Raw genomic sequence first — 19,414 nt, 5'->3', positions numbered from 1 at the left:
CCTAGAAGTTTAAATCTCATTGCCTTTCAATTAAGGCTGATCACCCTTGCCAACAAATAAAAGACAAAGGAAACACCGACTATTTGTCAGAGCCATTTGGAATTGTCTTATAATGGAAGTGTTCACAACAAGAGAATGAAAATTTAAAAGTTTGAGGTTTACAAATGAAGCTTTGACACAGATCAGTGTCATCCTTCTGATGCCCAGAGAAGATAATAGAGAGCTGCAACTAGCAAGGTACTGTATGTGTAAAATAGAAAGCATGGGAACTAAAAGCAAATGATAGCCCAATTTTATCTTTAATAGATCAGTACTACACTTTTACTTGCCTTTTGGAGTAGTAATGATTGTGCTGTTTCCAAGGCACAACAGTGTTCACTAAAATTTAATTCTCAAAGATGTAGTGGAGATGCTTTAGAGACTTACTTTTGCAGCCATTCTGCTATGTCCTTTGCTGTAGCACCATAGTTCTCAAAGTTGAACAGGAATTTTCCCTTTCTGTAAATGCAACGTAACAGAATTTGGGATATAGGGAAACACATCCATCATTTGGCTTTGGCAATATCTACATGCAGAATAAGAAGAAACTGACTCAAAATAGCAGATAGTTGGGTATCCCCGGACGTTGTATTCTTCTTTTATTTTTTCAAATTCAGCAGAGTAGACATTCATCCCTGCAAGTACCTGCAACAAAACCAGAAGATTCTTACTCCACACAGCTTTCAGTGAAAATCTATCTTTAACTGTAGCTCAATTTATATTCGATAGGAATCTGTGCCTGCTAATAAAGCCAAAGAAAACTCCCCTACTTAAAAGCCAATGGGGAAAATCCAACTTAAATCCTACTTAGAGTAGACCCATTGAAATTAATGGGACTAAGTTAGTCATGGCTAATTAAATCCTATTCATTTCAGTGGGTCCACTTTATGTAAGACTTAGGTTGGATTTTACCTAATAAAACCATACTGGCTTGCAAATGTCGTCAAAATCTTCCACATTTTCCAGTTCTCACCACCATGGGCTCCTTCAGGCAAGAGTTTACAGTTGTTCTATAAAATCCCTGGTACTCTACCACTTTACTAAAAGGCTGGAAAGGAATGGAAGCTCCATGCATACTGGGGCTTACCATTATCATTTATGGAAGAGAATGCATTGTGTACCCATAGGATTTCATGTGCAGCATCCTTCTGCTCACAGAAATCCCCTGAACTAAAGTACAGGCCACTACGTACATGACTTTGGGGGCTATGGGGATCTAATTAAAGGAGACTTTATGCAATGACTATTTCATGAGCCACTCCCCTCTTCCATGCCTGCCATAGCCAGCAATTAGACTCTCTCCCTATAAGGGGCAGTGCTAGCGTCTTAGACAAATGACACCTAGACAAATTCTTAAACGGCCTATTATTTATTAGTCTGTTAATGGGTTCCTATTCATTATGATCACCTCAGCAAACACCAAATTAAGCTCACTGTGACATTAACACAGAAAGACAGGTAGCTCAACAGGCCCTACTGAGAAAATACTAAAGGCCTTTTCATGTTCAGATTTTACTTTTTTAGGTGTACACCTAAAAATGTGAGTTCGATCCCAGCGGAAGCCGGGTCTCGGATAGCTGGCTCAGGTCGACTCAGCCTTCCATCCTTCCGAGGTCGGTAAAATGAGTACCCAGCTTGCTGGGGGAAAGGGAGTCACGACTGGGGAAGGCAATGGCAAACCATCCCGCTACAGTCTGCCAGGAAAACGCCAGTGAAAGTGGCGTCCCTCTAGGGGTCAGTAATGACCCGGTGCTTGCACAGGAGGAACCTTTCCTTTTCCTGGCTAGGGAGAACTGAAGTCAAGTCTCCACTCTGAGTGGACTGGAGACTTGACCTTAGTGCAATAGGTTACTACCCATCCAAGCTACTTCACAGGATTATTGCAAAGAGAATATGGGGACAATCCCATGCACATCATCATGGATTTATTTCTACAACTGCGATGAATGAAAATGATAATCCTGATTAAACCTGGATGGTGCAGAGTTAGGCTCTTATTAATTCCCTGGAAATCTCTCATCTGAATGAATTAAGCGTACAGTGCAAAAGAGGTTTTGTAGAAAGCCAAATATACTGCTTTTGTTTTAGACCTAGTAATTTTATTTAGATCAAGCTACTTAATAGTCACTTGTTGTGCCTCCTGTGGCACATAGGAGGCAGGGAAAGCTGGGGATACTTTTCTTTTTAAGCCACAAATGACTTAACACAGGTTTATGTGAGCAGGCAGGCTGGTAAATTTGCAGACTAACTTCCAAACGTGTTTTAGATAAATTACTTGAAAGGTCATTAGTGGGGGTTATCATCATTAAAAGGAAGCCTCTACCACTAAATGCAGATAAATATGAATGCCGTCTGCCCAAAATTCTACTGACATGGGGATACATGGCTAACAAAGGCTCAGAATAGGTAGATGGTGCAAACACCATGCATTTAAGTTTGATCTTCCGACAGGAAGCTCACCATACATTACAAACACGCTTCAGCAAAAGGAATTAACAGACCTTTTCAAACTCAACATTCAGACCTGTTGGAAACACCATTGCTAGGATATGCTTTGGAGCTTTGCATACAGCCACAACTCTTTAATTCATCTTCACAGCATAGTACCAGCCCTGGTGCCAAGTCCATATTTTACCAAAAAGGGAGTGGACTCAGCGGTAATAATGCCTTTCACCCCACAGCATGAGCAAGACTAGAAAAAGGCATTTTGGACACAGAGTACATGACTCAACATCATCTGCTCAGATTCACAGAACAATAAGCAAGTTTTCTGCTCCTCCAAAGCCCCAAGCATTTTTCAAATGAAACTAGTCAGGGGACAGGATTGCCTTTCTCTGGATCTAAAATTTAGAAGTCATCTTAAAGCTGTATTCCTCAGTGGCCAGTTGCTGAAGATACAACTGGAAGATTAACTCTTGATTAATAACATGGAAGGCTTAAATCCCTTTAGCAGCATAGCGTTAATCTAACCCCCCCCCACTTCCCCCCCACCCACCCAAAACCGGGATTTTCTTTCTCCAAATAAAATGCTACACAAGAATTTAATGCTGGTTTCCCAAATGAAGCAACTGCTCAGACCTAATGTGCTCAGAGCTAGCACGAAATAACTCTTAAAGCAGAACATCCACATAAGCAAGTCAACTGTTGCTCAGGAATTATTAGAGATATTTTAAAAATATGGTGTGGTCTTTCCATCATCCACCATTCTCAGAAATCAACCCCCACTCCGAAGAACATCAACAGGTTAACAGGGAAGCCCTTGCATCAGCAATCTATATTATAGATTTATGAAGTTGCTTTCACCAACTAGACAACCCTCTACTTCTGCCCCATAAGTGTTCAGTCTCTGCACTCTTTTTGTCTTGCTTACGCTGCTCCTAATTGGACACAAGTGCCAAATTTAGGAGCAGGGGGGACCCAGTCTCTCTTCTCATTTGTCTCAAAGCTCTATGGCTCGTGAAAAAAGAGCATCACTGCAGGGCAATGTCTGGAGCTCTTTGTTCAGTTTTTCAACACAGACTGGCAATACATCAAGTTATCTTTGGGGAAAAGGGCAACCTTTCCTCAAAAAATCTCCTTAAGCAGAGTACTACAGGCCTCACAGCTTGTACTGGCCACATAGTTTTTCCTAACAGTCATGGAGACAACATGAGGCAGGTGGAACCCTCCTCATAAGCATGTGGACTACAAATATTAGGGTATAACCAGATTGGACATGGGCTGCTGCTGAAAATGGCAGCCTGGTGTCTTTTCTCCCCCTCTCTATATTTAGCCATACTTAAGTGCCTTATTTCTTCCACAGTGGCTGGCAGTGATGTGGATCAAGAGCAGGGAAACACATGGTATGATGGCATCATAACGTGCATTAAATATGACTAAATGTTACAGGGAAGGGGAGAACACAGGGTTACCATTTTTGACAGCAATCCTACGTCCAGTGCAAAGTCTAGTTCTACTCTTAGAGGCAGTGAACACATTAATCAGATCCCTCCCTGCATGAGTAAACAACACAGCTACTCCTATAAACTCCACCCTTTTCTCAGAGGGCAGTACAAGATTCTACAAGCAAGTCTTACTATTATCAACATTAAATTAGAACCAACAGCAGGCTAGGCATTGGAAATACCAGTAATTCACAGATTCTTGGTTGAAACCTAGAATGAGTAAAAACACTTGTTCACTGCTAATAGGTCTAGTTCTGCATGTTTAATGAAGTGTTACACATCACAAAATCTGTCCAGAAGACTCTAATTTTAAGAAATCTGACTTGCTTTCATGCCAGGTGCAAATTATCCTTTGGTGACATGCTGTGCCAGAGACAAAATAAGTAATGAGAAGCAACAAGTATTCCAGTATAATCTTAAGACTGCACTCAGAATCACACTTCCTGGGAAGTAAATTCTACTGAAATGAAATGAACTTTCTGTCTTCGAATAAGTTTAGGAATACAGGAATAATGATCACTCTCAACCCTTCCTTATGTCATTATATACCTTACCCCTAATTTTCTGTTTACCTCCTCTTAAAATAGACTAGAATTTCAATTAAAGTTTTGAGAACACTTTAGTCTCCTTGTGCCCTGAGTATCTATTTCTATATTTGCTCACACTCGCCCCATTTACCTGAGCTCCTTCTCTTCCTTCCACTGTCTCACTCAATCTATCAAATTTTAAAGGTTATAAACTCGGTCAAGCAAGAACCTTTCTTGTTTTGCAGCAAAATGCCATGTACACTGACAATGTTTTATTTATTTACTTATTACATTTCTATATCTCCAAATAGCCAAAGATCTATTATACACAGAATTATATTCCGTTTCAGTGATAGCAATTTAAAGTTAAGAAAAATGAAAGAATGAAATATTTTACAAAAGATGATGAATTATTGCTCGCCATATATTATATGTAGAAATGATCTCTAGGCATGCTGCAGTCCTTAAATTGAATAGGCAAATGGCATGGCAACCCAATTATCCAGGGATAATCATCAATATTTTCTACCAGGAGGAAAACAAACCCACAATTCCTCAAAAACAACAAGTAAAATAGTAATAAACGTCAAAGGTAAAATAGATGAGCTCTTCAGATGGTGATGGTGGGTCTGTTATTAGTACATTTCTACTTCAGAAAACTATCTTGGAGCCAAAGATCCCTGGCTGCGGCATGCTGGGAGGTGTGGTCCAACACACCTGGAGGGCACCAGGTTGGGGAATGCTGGTATAAGGCACCTTCCGTTCTCACAGGGAGATTTGCCGATTTCCCCCCTCCTGATCTATAGCCTCTCCCCTAACCCAAAGCTGCTCTGCAGCCACTTTCTTCCCAAAAAGCCTTTATGAGAAAGCTCCTGATAAATCTGCAAAACCTCTGTGAAAACTGGACTAGTTAGACAGACCGCAGAATCTCAAACAACACCTGATTAATAGAAATGGATTATAAAAGCTCTCTATATTCTGGAGTTGAAAATGCTAACTCATTAGATGTGTAATGGAACTACATACAGGTATTAATGGTTTTAATTATAATTGGGGGAAGTGATCAATTACGGAAATAAACAGTACAAAACAATACAACTATCAAGGCATATATTGTTAATTACTGTCTCCCATATATTCTTCTCATCATGCACTGTTAAACATCAGAGGCCCTGCCCTGTGTCTCCCGCAGGAGGTCACCATTATGGGAAGGGCTTTTTCAGTTGTGGCACCAACCCCTAGAAATTCCTTCCCCAGTGAGGCCTTTCTGGACTTTATTTTTTTGCCAGCTAGCAAAGATATGGCTTTTTTTTTTTTTTGCCTGTAGTGGGGAGAATGCTTTTGCTGTCTCTTTCTGTTGCCATCCTGGGGCCATGTCCTTTTCTGCTGGTTGTTTGTGTTATTTCCTGCCATTTTGGCTACAGTTTTTCCAGTGTTTTTGATTGTTTTTCATTACAATTCTTATTGGTAGTCACTGGTTTCTTCGAATAAAAATTGGGATACTTTTTAAACCATCCTATGCGAATGGGATTGCTGTAGACCACAGCAGCTGTTTGAATGATTTATAAAACATCTTCAGAAAACCTGACCACTTCATATTCCATGTATTCTTCAATAATTATGGGGTTAGCGATCCTGTGGTGTTTTGTAACTCTCTCCCTGCCCTCTCCTTGCCCGCCTTTTCATTTAAAAAATGTTTAACTTAATAAACTATTAAGGGTCCAATTTTCCCCTACAGAAATGAATGGACAAGTAAAACTACCAAATGTCTAAGCTACCTGGGCTCCATTCTGTCTCCAGCAACTTCTCAAAATAGGGCAGGGAAAATACAGGCAAAATACTAAGTTATAATAAATACATTATTGTTGTTGCTGTTGTTGTTGTTAATATTATTACATTCATGTGTGTACAAAACAACATATCGTTTCCAAACACTGGAGGGGAGTACATTTTGCCCCAGGGGATTTATTTCGCTCCACGTTGGCTTTATCTCAACACATGAGTAAACACTCTCATAGTCCAAACTTGCAATACTGATTTCTTATTTGTAATGTTCTTTTGGGAAAATATATTATTCGGCTATTCGGAGTACTTTGGACACGTCTCCTTATTTACTATGATCCTAGAGGGATCTTTTAGTCTCTGTTTTGTTCTCGTTTCTGTTGTGAACCTAGTATTTCACCTATACATGTTAAGTTTCGGTTTTGCTTTCTTTTCTGTTTCTCTTCCAGAGCTTCCCAACAGCCCAATGAGGAATTTAAGCCAATATTGTGGGGTCCAATGTACTCCAATAATTTTTGTGCTAGACTATGCTTTTGGAATGTAATATCAATCAAGTATATTTTTTAAACTGGAGTCATTTTGGAGATCTTTATTTCTAGCTAGGTCTTTAAAGAAGTCTGTGGACCCCAACAGCAGATTGATACCATTAAAATAAATGGTAGAGGAGGGTTAATATAATCATGGTAAGATTTGTGTTAATCTGTGAACTTAACTAAGTTTGCATGCTATAATAGCTCTATATAAAGACAAACGCTCATGAAGTCCCACATTTTAAAAAACACTCATTAGCCTTGCAACCCCTCTCACTTACATACATGCCCTTCAGTTCTGTGGATGCTTCTTGGAAAGATGGCATCATTCTTTTGCAGACACCACACCCTAATATGAGAGAGAGAGAGAGAGAGAGAGAGAGAGAATGAATGACACAGTTAAACTTGTCTTCAAGGGCAAAATCAAATGAACAATGCTCATGCACATATTCTTTCATTTTAACTGACACGAGAGAACATAAAAGTTAAAATGCACAGAATTATTCCTGCATTACCAAGGTATATGCCATGCAGGGCCACTCAAGAAGGAAATGGCAACCCACTCCAGTATTCTTGCCAAGAAAACCCCATGGAACGTATCACAAGGCTAAAAGATATGACGCTGGAAGATGAGCCCCTCAGGTCGGAAGGTGTCCAATATACTACTGGGGAAGAGCAGAGGGAATTTCCAAGTAGCGCCAGAAAGAGTGAAGTGGCTGGGCCAAAGCCGAAAGGACACTCAGCTGTGGATGTGTCTGGTGGTGAAAAGAAAGTCCGATGCTGTAAAGAACAATATTATTTAGGAACCTGGAATGTCAGATGAATGAATCAAGGTAAGCTGGAGGTGGTCAAACATGAGATGGCAAGATTGAACATCGACATCTTGGGAATCAGCAAACTAAAATGACAAGCATGGGCGAACTTAATTCAGGTGACCATTATGTCTACTACTGTGGGCAAGAATCCCTTAGAAGAAATGGAGTAGCACTCATAGTCAACAAAAGGGTGGGAAAAGCAGTACTGGGGTACAATCTCAAAAACGATAGAATGATCTCAGTACGAATCCAAGGCAAACCATTCAACATCACAGTAATTCAAGTCTATGCCCCAACCACTGAAGCCGAAGAAGCTGAGGTTGATCAGTTATATGAAGACCTACAACACCTTCTAGAACTAACACCAAAAAAAGATGTCCTCTTTATCACAGGGGATTGGAATGCTAAAGTAGGAAGTCAAGAAATCACCGGGATAACAGGCAAGCATGGCCTTGGTGTACAAAATGAAGCAGGACAAAGGCTAATCGAGTTTTGCCAAGAGAACACGCTGATCATAGCAAACACGCTTTTCCAACAGCACAAGAGGCGACACTACACATGGACATCACCAGATGGTCAATATTGAAATCAGATTGATTATGTACTTTGCAGCCAAAGATGGAGAAGCTCCATACAGTCAGTAAAAACAAGACCTGGAACTGACTGTGGCTCAGATCATGAGCTGCTTCTTGCAAAATTTCGGCTTAAATTGAAGAACGTAGGGAAAACCACTAAACCATTCAGGTATGACCTAAATCATATCCCTTATGACTATACAGCGGAGGTGGAGGTTAAAATAGATTTAAGGGATTAGACCTGATAGACAAGAGTGCCTGAGGAACTATGGATGGAGGTCCATAACATTGTTCAGGAGGCAGCAACTCAATCCATCCCAAAGAAAAAGAAATGCAAGAAAGCCAAGTGGCTGTCTGATGAGGCTTTACAAGTAGCTGACGAAAGAAGGGAAGCAAAAAGCAAGGGAGAAAGGGGAAGGTATATCCAACTGAATGCAGATTTCCAGAGATTAGCAAGGAGAGACAAGAAGGCCTTCTTAAATGAACAATGCAAAGAAATTGAGGAAAACAATAGAATGGGAAAGACTAGAGTTCTCTTCAAGAAGATCGGAGATCTCAAGGGAACGTTTTGTGCAAAGACGGACATGATAAAGGACGAAGAAGGCAGGGACCTAACAGAAGCAGAGGAGATTAAGAAGAGGTGGCAAGAATACACAGAAGAACTATACAGGAAAGATCTTAATGTCCCTGAAAGCCATGATAGTGCGGTCACTGAACTTGAGCCGGACATCCTAGAGAGTGAAGTTAAGTGGGCCTTAGGAAGCATTACTAACAACAAAGCTAGCGGAGATGACAGTATTCCACCTCAGCTATTTAAGATCCCAAAAGATGATGCTGTTAAAGTGCTGCACTCAATATGCCAACACATCTGGAACACTCAACAGTGGCCACAGGACTGGAAAAGGTCAGTTTACATTCCAATTCCAAAGAAGGGCAATGCCAAAGAGTGTTCAAACTACTGTATAATTGCACACATTTCACATGCCAGCAAGGTTATACTCAAAATCCTACAAGCTACGCTTCAGCAGTATGTGAACCAAGAACTACCGGAAGTACAAGCTGGGTTCCGAAGAGGCAGAGGAACTAGAGATCAAATCAAATCACTAACATTCGCTGGATCATGGAGAAAGCAAGAGAATTCCAGAACAACGTCTATTTCTGCTTCATTGACTACGCTAAAGCCTGTGATTGTGTGGATCACAACAAACTCTGGCAAATTCTGAAAGAGATGGGAGTACCAGACCACCTTAACTGTCTTCTGAGAAACCTGTATGAGGGTCAAGAAGCAACAGTAAAAACCAGACATGGAACAACCGAGTGGTTCAAAATTGGGAAAGGAGTACGACAAGGCTGCATATTGTCACCCTGCTTATTTAACTTATATGCAGAGTACATCATGAGAAATGCCAGGTTGGATGAATCACAGGTCAGAATTAAGGTCGCCGGGAGAATTATCAACAACCTCAGATACGCAGATGATACCACCCTAATGGCAGAAAGCAAAGAGGATCTAAAGAGCCTCTTGTTGAGGGTGAAAGAGGGGAGTGCAAAAGCTGGTTTGAAACTCAACATTAAAAAAACGAAGATCATGGCATCTGGCCCCATCACTTCCTAGCATATAGAAGGAGAAGAAATGGAAGCAGTGACAGATTTTATTTTCTTGGGCTCCAAGATCACCGCAGACAGTGACTGTAGCCATGACATTAAAAGACGCTTGCTCCTTGGGAGGAAAGCTATAGCAAACCTAGACAGCATAGTAAGAAGCAGAGACATCACCTTGCCGACAAAGGTCCGTCTAATCAACGCTATGGTTTTCCCAGTAGTAATGTATGGCTGTGAGAGCTGGACTATGAGGAAGGCTGAGCGCCGAAGAATCGATGCTTTCAAACTGTGGTGCTGGAGAAGACTCTTACGAGTCCCCTGGACTGCAAGGAGGTCAAATCAGTCAATCCTAAAGGAAATCAACCCTGAGTTACTCATAGGAAGGACAGATACTGAAGCTGAAGTTCAAATACTTTGGCCACCTAATGCGAAGAGAAAAGTCACTGGAAAAGACCTTGTGCTGGGAAAGACTGAAAGCAAAAGGAGAAGGGGACGGCAGAGGATGAGATGGCTAGATAACATCACCAATGCAATATGAACTTGAGCACACTCCGGGAGAGAGCGCAGGACAGGAAGGCCTGGCGTGCTATGGTCCATGGGGTCACGAAGTGTCGGACACGACTTAATGACTGAACAACAACAACAATAGATTTTAACTATCTCCACTCAACCCTTGTAATTAAAAAGCCTTGGATAATCCAACTACATGGTTTATCCTAGCTGCAGTTTCTTAAAAACAAAAAAAGTAATTGCAATACATGTATACATTATAAGATGCTCTATTCATTTGCATCACAGGAGGCTAAACTGGTGTCACAAGGTCTCCTCCTCAAAATCCTGCCCACATAATGTTGGAAATGGTTTATACACATCTTCTGCACCACTTCTGATCCCTCCAGTGATAAATTGGAGGATGTCCCAGAAAGAGTTCTGTCAGGTTCTTCAGCTACAGGAGGTGGCATGAGACCAGACATCTCAGGCAGAGTGTTTGGGTTTTCAATGACATCAGTGCTGCAGAAGATAGCTTTGAAGAGTCCGGATTGTCACCACCTTAGGCTGATTTAAAGGGTTATGTTGAAAAATTATTGGGTAAGCAGGCTAGCCAAAGCTGCATCAAACAGTCTACTATCTATCAACAGTACTTTAACTAGCTCAATTTGGGAGGTGCCCAATACAGGTATGGGTATTCTCAAATTAGCCTAGGGTAGGAAGTGCCAGTCAGGGGAAGAGGACAAGTATTATTTTGAAACTCGTATGAATCCAACTACAGCCAATTTATTCAATGGAGGAGGATCCTTCAGGGCTTACAAAGGGGCAACAGGGTCAAGAAAAGCACAGGACTTAAGGAGTTTTGCCTATGCTAGACTGATGCAGTGAGCCTACATATGACCAGTGCTAGGGAATTGGTCCATAACACTGGAGTTGAAGGAATAACAGCAGCACTGAGAACATTTCAAAAAGTACTCTGTAACCCAAATTCAGGTAAGTGCTTAGCACAGCCTTCCCCAGCCAGGTGCCATCCAGATGTTTTGGCCTACAACTCCCAACATTCCTGACCACTGACCATGCTAGCTGGGGCTGATGGGAACTGGAAGTCCAAAACATCTGGAGAGGTTGGGGAAGGGTGGCTTAGACTTAGGGACATACAAGCCCTTCTTTTCATGACTGTTATTTGTAGCGGCCTTATTTTATCCTGTTTTTAATTCTCTATTGATCTGTTTGTCCTGGTTTATTCATCTTGTAAAATAACATTTGCTTTATTGGGCTGTGTAATTGCTTTGCTCCTTGTGCATGTGTTCCTGCTTACCTCAAGACCCCTCAGAGCAACCCAGGGTCCGCTCACAGTCTCTATAGGCTTAATTTAAATTAGACCAGTCTTAGGCATTTAACTGAAGCACCTTTCATCATATTAAGCACGCAGACATCAAGAGCCCAGCAGTGGCAGTGTTGGCTTGCTTACTAAGGAACAGTGATAAGTCAAAGAAGAGCCTCCATTAGGACCCAGAAGCTTCTGATGTCAGACTCTGAAGACAGGCTTGTCAGTAAAAGAGGGGTCACAGCCAAGTCATCTGGCTGCAATGTGCTAAAACTACGTGCATACAATGCTAAGCAGATTAGAAGAAAAATCACCTTGTAAACTGGGACTTCCTTCTAATACTAAGAGTACTATAGGGGTGGATAAGAAGCAGAAGACTAAATCCGGACACATAAGATGAACAGTGAGTTAGCTGAATGACTCTTAGAACCACACAGGCTAGCAATCAGTATCTACTAGGTAGTACAGAAAGCAAATCAGCTTTTGCAATCAGGATGGCCTGGACTGACCTATCCTGTGAAAAAAGGTTTTATTAACATTGCTAGATTATTCCAGCACTGGCCAACCAAAATCCCCTATCCCACTTCCTCAGCGCAGTCTGGCAAAACTGTTGCCTGTAGGACATTTAGAAGTAGACTATCTTCCAGATCTTTTCATCATTGTCTTGTGACCTTCTACTTTCTTCCTACATAGCCTCTAAAAACAAAACAAACAAAAACAAAAACAGCTCTTGGTCTCCTGCTTGAATTGTAAGGAATCCACTTTTTTTCTTTAAAGTACACTTCTAATATTTGTAGCCATGAAAATAAGGGGGCAGTTTGTTTAAAGGGCTAGAAACGACCTAAGATCCACCATTTCTTCTCATCTCCTGAAGTCCAGGAGCATCCCATTATGTTTCCTTGCAATTTAAAGATGCTGCGAAATCTATGTTCAGCATTTGAGGATGCAAAGAAATACGAAACATAGTTCTTGAATAATCTCCATTGGTCTAAGTTAAAGTGATGAAATAGGATTTGTCCAGTATCCATGGGAAATTGCCAATTCATCAGGTTGGATACAGACTTGCTGTTCTGTGAGTAGGATCCAGTGGAGGCCCCCATTCCATGAACTGGACACTCCCGTGGGTGGAAGGGGAGGAGGTGATTTTCAGCAATTCAGAAGTTCCCTGCAGCTGCTGGTGCCACCTCCACGCTGTTCTAGAGGGTCCTCCAACCCTCCGAAGTACATTTTCAGATGCACAGGAGGCTGCAGTGGGGAGGGGGAATTGGCCCTATTCACTCTTTCACCCACGGGAACAACCAGATCATGGAGTTCTATTCTACATAACTGGGGAACCAGCCCACTACACAAACAAGATCACGCATTTCAGAACCCAAAACCTGGAAAGATATTTGGATGAGGGAAGTTCTGTAAGCATCCCTAGCTCAAATTGCCTAGTGGTTTAATTTTGTCTCAGGCATACCACCCAGAAGATCATCATGCGAAATGACCTATACTAAAAATTATAAATGGAAGGAAAACTGCAAAACAAAAAGAAGTCAAAAGAAGTGTCAAAAATAAGCTGGCTCCTTCACAATCGTTTAGTGACAAGAGAAGTGCTATCCCTCAAACATTAGCGGGTGTTTTCTGCTTCAAAGGAAAGAAAACTGGAAGGAGGCGGAACAGCAGTGTCTAGGGGGATGGTTCAAACTGACTGAAGGGTCAGATGTGCATTACAGGAAAGGACTGTGTTGCAGAAAATCGTTACTTGCTAGGGAGCTAAAATATGAAGGCATTCTGATGCTATGGAACCTCCCTAAAGGAATGATTTACAGGCCTGAAGCAGGCATTAGAGCTTCAAACTGATATAAAACAGCAGGTGGTTGCAACACACACTTGGAGAGAAATCCAAAAATGCTGAAGTGCCTGCAGAAGTTTGAGAACAATGGTTAAGAGTAAACCTGCATGAAGGAAAAGCATGCAGTCTCAGAGAACCATTAGAAGGAGTCACAGGCAGCAATGGCCATCACAATACTCAGAAGGGTTTGTTAACTGGAGCTGACATTAAAGAGAACAATGCCTCAAGGAAGAAATGGCAGATTTTTGCAATGCATTAGAAAGGACAAGCCATGCCATGCAACACCAATTCCATATCCAACAAGCGTGAGTTGGTTTTCTTTCTGCTATTCATCTGCTCTCGTGGTAAGCAATAGCCAGAATGCAGCAGTATTCAGCCTTGAAAAGGTTAAAACAACCTTGGCAGCTATGTGGCATCTACAAGAACCATGAAACAACAATGCAAAGTGCCGCTGTTGATAAACACCAGACAGATACATACATAGCCACACAAGGTTATTCTAATACACTTATGCATTTATTTTTGAATTGGTTACAACTTCATACCACACTTTCTCTCTCCTTTCCTTTCAGTAAACCCATTTCTGGAAAGCAGACAATAGATATATGCCCATTTAGCCACATTCTACATGTAAGTTTTCCCAAGTCACCCCTTACTAACAGAAAATGACATGCACTGATAAAGCAGAGAAATCTTGGGATACTGACTGATCCAAATATTAATATGAGCCACTTTACACAGCAAGTGTGTTTGCCAAGGCTACATCAGTGTTCCCAACGATCAACACATAAAGCATGAAGGTCAGATGTGTGCTCCTAAACACACGGTGGGCCCAGGCTGCAGAGCTGCGGTCAGAGATCCCCAGGACACACATCTGCTTCACACTTTGTGTTTACACAGTAGAGAAACACCAGTGTAGCCATGGCAAACACTATTAGTGTCTGTTTTGGCTCCATATGGCTACCCTTGTACTGTGGCTGCAAAGGAATGTGTAAGTGGGACCATATCACCAGGTAGTGATATGATTGGCTTGGCTGTGTATTAGCATATGGGCCCAGCGGGGGAATCTGAGATCGGATATAGCAATGAGGATCCCTCTGAGGGGTTTCCTCCAGCTGGTGGGGCTTGGAGCCTAAGCCCCGCCAGAGGAACCCCAAGATGCAGTATGGGCTAGATTGGGGTGCCTTGCAGGCTGGATTAGGCCTGCAGGCTGGAGGTTCTGCATGTCTGACCTAAGACCATTAGCCCCACCAGAAATAGGGTCTTGAAGGGCTGATGGGAAATTTTCTATTCATCTTCCTCAGGGGGATTAATAACTAAACTACAAATCTTGGATCGGCAGCTCAGATCTTTCAGTGAAGGGATCTAGAACAACCCAAGCACCACGAAAAGCTGTTTGCTCTCTTAGTGGTGCCAGTTTGAAAAAGGGAGTGTGCACAATCCAAGGCCATTCAACACTACCACGGTGCACAACTTTACCCTCTACATCCCTTGCAACTTCTCTGAAGAGGAAGGGCTCTGACAGTCGTCAGCTCATGCCTGGGGATACTGAGTTTGCAATCTGTTGGACCAACTCTTGCTGTCATTGGGAGCTCTCCAAGGTTCCGCACTACTAAATTCTGACCAGCTCCCTGCTATCCAAGACCAGCTCTCCCTGATTTTGCCCAACAGCTTGCGTACAACCGTGGCCCGGGTGGAAAAGTGCACTCATTCCCTTTGCACAGTGTGTGTATGTCCTCTGGAAGGGGTACATTAAACCCACCGTCTTTCATAGCCTCCATAATTACAAGAGTCCACCAGTAAGCGCAGGCAGCTTTTGTTTGAAAGTCTTTGCCTCCAGTTACAGCACTGAGGCCAAGGCAGCATATAGACTTCCAACTCAGGGAAAGGAATGATGCCTTCCTCCCCCGCTCCCTGGCTTTAAATTACAAAACTGTCCACCTCTCCCCTTCTGAAGCACTGGCCTTTCAGGTGGCCACCCTTCACAGTTTTTCTTCACTAGTGGCTGTCCATTCCTAGGGAAGTAGCTCTCCAGACCAAGCTGTGGGTGTGGCTCTTCAGGTGACTCTGAGCAGGATGCTAACCAGTGGCTTGGATATGCCTGAGGTCTTCCTGTGGATGCCAACTGGCAATTTCCAGGTCTCCTAGCAGTAGAAGCCCTGGATGATGGCTGCAGGTGAAGCCTCCTCCAGTATCTGCCTTGGCAGAAAGTGTCTGTCTGCCCTCTTTCAAGACACTCTCACCAGCCTGTCTTCCCTTCTTTTGTTCTTCCCATCACCCTCTTCTTCCTGCTCCTTCCCAGAGCTTTACAGCAGTATCTTGATGAGGCCCAGCTGTTGCTGCTGAGACTTCACTCCCCCACAGCTGAACTGTGCTACCCTTAGAAGCTCGAGCCCTCCCCAGGCAGTGCTCCCTTTTAACTTTATACTCAGACCTAGCTGCGTGCTGCCTCTCTGCTTGGGCGTTTTCAGCAAAAGGATGACTTGGTCCGATGAGTCCCGACGGGCTGTTACACACGGTCAAACCACTTGCTATGATACTGGAACAATGTGAATCCAGATCCATTTGCTACCCTAGTTGATTAAGGTGGAGCAAATAGGGTATCCAAGAAATCTTTGGACTTGGTACTGCAGGTTACCTAAAAACAGTTTGAAAAGCACTGACCTAGTGCAACATGCACTATAACTACAAGTGTATCTGAGTCTCTCTCTGTCTCTCTCTCTGTCTCTCTCTCCCTCAATAATTTAAGCAGGGTGCCCCTAGAGAAAACAGATGAGTATTTGAAATATTTTCATGGTATACTGCTGAAATCTGGAAATATGAACTGAACAAGGAAGGGTATCAAGTGAAGAAAACCAAAGCAGATGACAATGTACACATGATATCAATTCCTGATACATGAAAGGCATAGTTTAACAGTGGCTCCATAATTATTCTATTGGGAAGAAGGACCATCAAATAAAAAAAAAGAAGTCTGAGAGCTTGCATATTAGATTACTTACAAGGGGCATAAAACATCAGCAGCACAGGCTTATCTTCTTTCTTCAGAAGCCTTTTAAGTTCCTTTAAGTCCAAAGAGAAAAATATGCCATCATCAATACCCTGAATTTAGGAAACATTACATATCCCCATAAATTTTATGTAAAATTCCAAAGCCCATAGAATATATACAAGGAGATTTAGCATTACTGTCAAAGAGCGTGGAAGTCTGGTTGAGATGGTTTAACAATAGCATAAAGATCTACAGGCTGCAAAGGATTGCTCTCAGCAAGGAAGGGTTTGTCATCACTCAGATGCAAGCATTCCTATTTGTGTGCCTCTTATACTTGGATTGATTGTATAAGGAAGGAACATATTCCATTAACCACAAGACGTGGGATCTCCATAGCCCACTGCTGATGTTTAGGTTAACCTTTTTGTTAACAGGAGTATCCATCACTAAGCTCCCAAGTAAACAGCATAGTTGCTTGAGTCACCTGGAGTTGTTGCTTTGCAGGTAGCGTTTCTGAACTGCACCTGCACTCTGCTTGTAGCATATGTCTTCTGGATTACAGATGTTGATACATGGAGGTTGATGGTCCTGGGCTTGGATTACAGAGTTTGCTGTGCCAGCTTTGTGGAGGTGCAAGAATTGGAGGTATTGGCCACATTTGGACTATTGCCCAAGGCTTCATAAACTATAGCTTATGGAACCTTGGACAATCGTCCATAAGCGTTCATCACAGGCATTTATGAGGACTATGTTTTATGTTTTTTTTCTGAATGGTATATATAGATTCTGGGTTAAGCTGCAAGAAGAGTTACGGTTCTCTCAGTACAGAAACAACCTATTGGTTTTTAATGAACTGCTTTCAGTTATCTTTGAGACTGCAGTGTGAATCTGCTATCAGCAGGTGTTTGCAGTTTCATAGTAACTATAAAGACCCAGTACACGTGGAATATTGCCACTGATTTACAAATGAAGCGAATGGATGTGTTTGTTTTCCAGCTGACAGGTATTCACGAATAAGGAGAATCCAAAATGGATTAATAAGCCAATCTTCTAATGGGGCTTACCCAGAAGGGATTTATTCAGAACATTAAAGAATATCTCATCTATATTGATGGATTTATAAGCAATTCTACACCCACATTGGATTGTAGGCAGAAATACCACTAGTTATATGCTCTATGTATTATTTGTCTGATCATTTTTTGTTTTTTGTACTGTTGTTTGCTTATTATCATCATTATATTACATTGTGATAATACAGTATGACTACTGTCTCATCACAGTTATAAACTTCCATATTCTTCAGGGGTGGGTTTCTTACCCCTCCAATTCTGTTCTTGGTGGTTCACTTCACCCCTTACTCAACTTCAAAGCCAGGACAAAATAGGGCTGTACATTAGTTGAAGCAAATGCAACCTCTGTTTTTTACTTCAAACTTTCTTGTTCAATAAAAATACAGAAGTTAACCTAGAACTCCAAGGCTCAGTTCAGATGTAATGGGGAACAATGATTCCCTATTATGTGAACATGTTGCAGCAAGCCTTGGGCTCCCACATTACCACTTCCTTCTCCTTTTGCATGCAAAAGGAGGATGACATTAGAACCAGCTGCTTCTGGTTTTAAACTAACCACAGTACCCTGTGACAACTGAATTCAGTGTACTGTGTTTTTTTAAATGATGGTTTCAAATACAAGGCAAGATTTAAAATCACAGCTTAATCCTGCCTCATTCTCACTAAGGATAGTTTAAATCAGAGGTGGACAACTTGTAGCCCTCCAGATGTTTTGGCTAACAACTCCCATGATTCTTCACCATTGGCTATGCTGAGTAGGACTAGTGGGAGTTGTGGCCCTCCAGATGTTTTGGCCCACAGGTTGCCCACCCCTGGTTGAAACTACAGTTCCAGGAGTTCAGATGTCACAGGGAACAGTTCATTTAAAATTGAAAGCAGAAGGTTCCAATTGCCTCCTTGTAGGCACAAAAAAGAAAGTGGAGCGCATGGGTTCCACGGCTCGCCTCAGCTTGTTCCCATAACAGGATTTGATGCCTAAGACTCATTACAGGGGAAATAAAGATGTTGATGTGACAGGAGCCATACAATACATACTATTCAAGCAGCCTGTGAAATAAACATGTATTATAATGAGCAAGGGATTTACAGCCTCTGGTTGATCACGTGTTTAGGACCATTTTCTTCAATGAAACATGCATTCCATTCTTATTGAAGACTAAACTGAACCAAAAAAATCGCTTGTTTCCTTTGAGCAGAAACCAATCCAGGGCAATGAGGGGCCATGAGAATGGATTTTTCAGAGCATTGTGATGAGAAAGGCAAGATGAAAATTTGAAATTGAAAATGACCCCAAGAGAGCTTGTAATAGAGAAAAGAAAGGTGAGCATTAAAAATTAATCTTCTTACAAAAAGTGAATGCCAAAGTAACTGTTCCTAATACCAGAGTGAAAGCTAAGGAATTGAAATGACTCTATGAAATACCAGCCAGAGACCAATCAATTAAAATTTAAAAACAATAGAGTGGCAAAAATACAACACACCGTTCAGATAGATGCCAGAGAAAGAGCACGAGTGGAACAACCAGGCTGTATTTCAAAACAAATAAAAGTAGAGCTATGGTTTAGAACTGTTCTCAGCCTTTTGGAATTAAACACTCTAAAATAAAAAGAATTTTGGGGAGGTCTCATCAGGTTTACTGACTGTACTTGTTGTATCAGAGACCTTAGACACTTTTCCAGTGTTTCCCATGTCCCTCATTTGTCCATCCTATAACTGAATACATCACCAACCATCATTTCCCTCAACTCAAAGGACTTTCTAAGGATCCTTAAATATCTGTTAAATATCTACCAGTGCATCAAACCTGTAAGCCAGGGGTGCGGAACCTCAGGCTCAGGACCAAATCTGGCTCTCCAGGGTTCCCCAGAATGCCATGCCTTCT

General features: G+C 41.9%; 1 protein-coding gene across 1 annotated transcript in view; it reads right to left on the bottom strand.

The window, feature by feature from the left end:
- Positions 1 to 19,414, bottom strand: part of PDIA5 (protein disulfide isomerase family A member 5) — a 211,270-nt gene that overhangs the window by 85,040 nt on the left and 106,816 nt on the right. The window contains exons 7-10 of the mRNA XM_084807405.1: positions 16,470 to 16,530; positions 7,104 to 7,171; positions 593 to 684; positions 427 to 498 (exon numbers count right to left, since the gene is read on the bottom strand). Coding sequence (XP_084663531.1) covers positions 427 to 498; positions 593 to 684; positions 7,104 to 7,171; positions 16,470 to 16,530 — 293 coding nt within the window. The remainder of the gene's footprint in view (positions 1 to 426; positions 499 to 592; positions 685 to 7,103; positions 7,172 to 16,469; positions 16,531 to 19,414) is intronic.

This window comes from Heloderma suspectum, chromosome 1 (assembly GCF_057233095.1).
Source record: "Heloderma suspectum isolate Gila_16-S chromosome 1, 16-S_ref, whole genome shotgun sequence".
Classification (NCBI taxonomy): Eukaryota; Metazoa; Chordata; class Lepidosauria; order Squamata; family Helodermatidae; genus Heloderma; species Heloderma suspectum.
The sequence above is the reverse complement of the archived record's forward strand: the minus strand, read 5'-3'. Positions and strand labels throughout refer to the sequence as shown.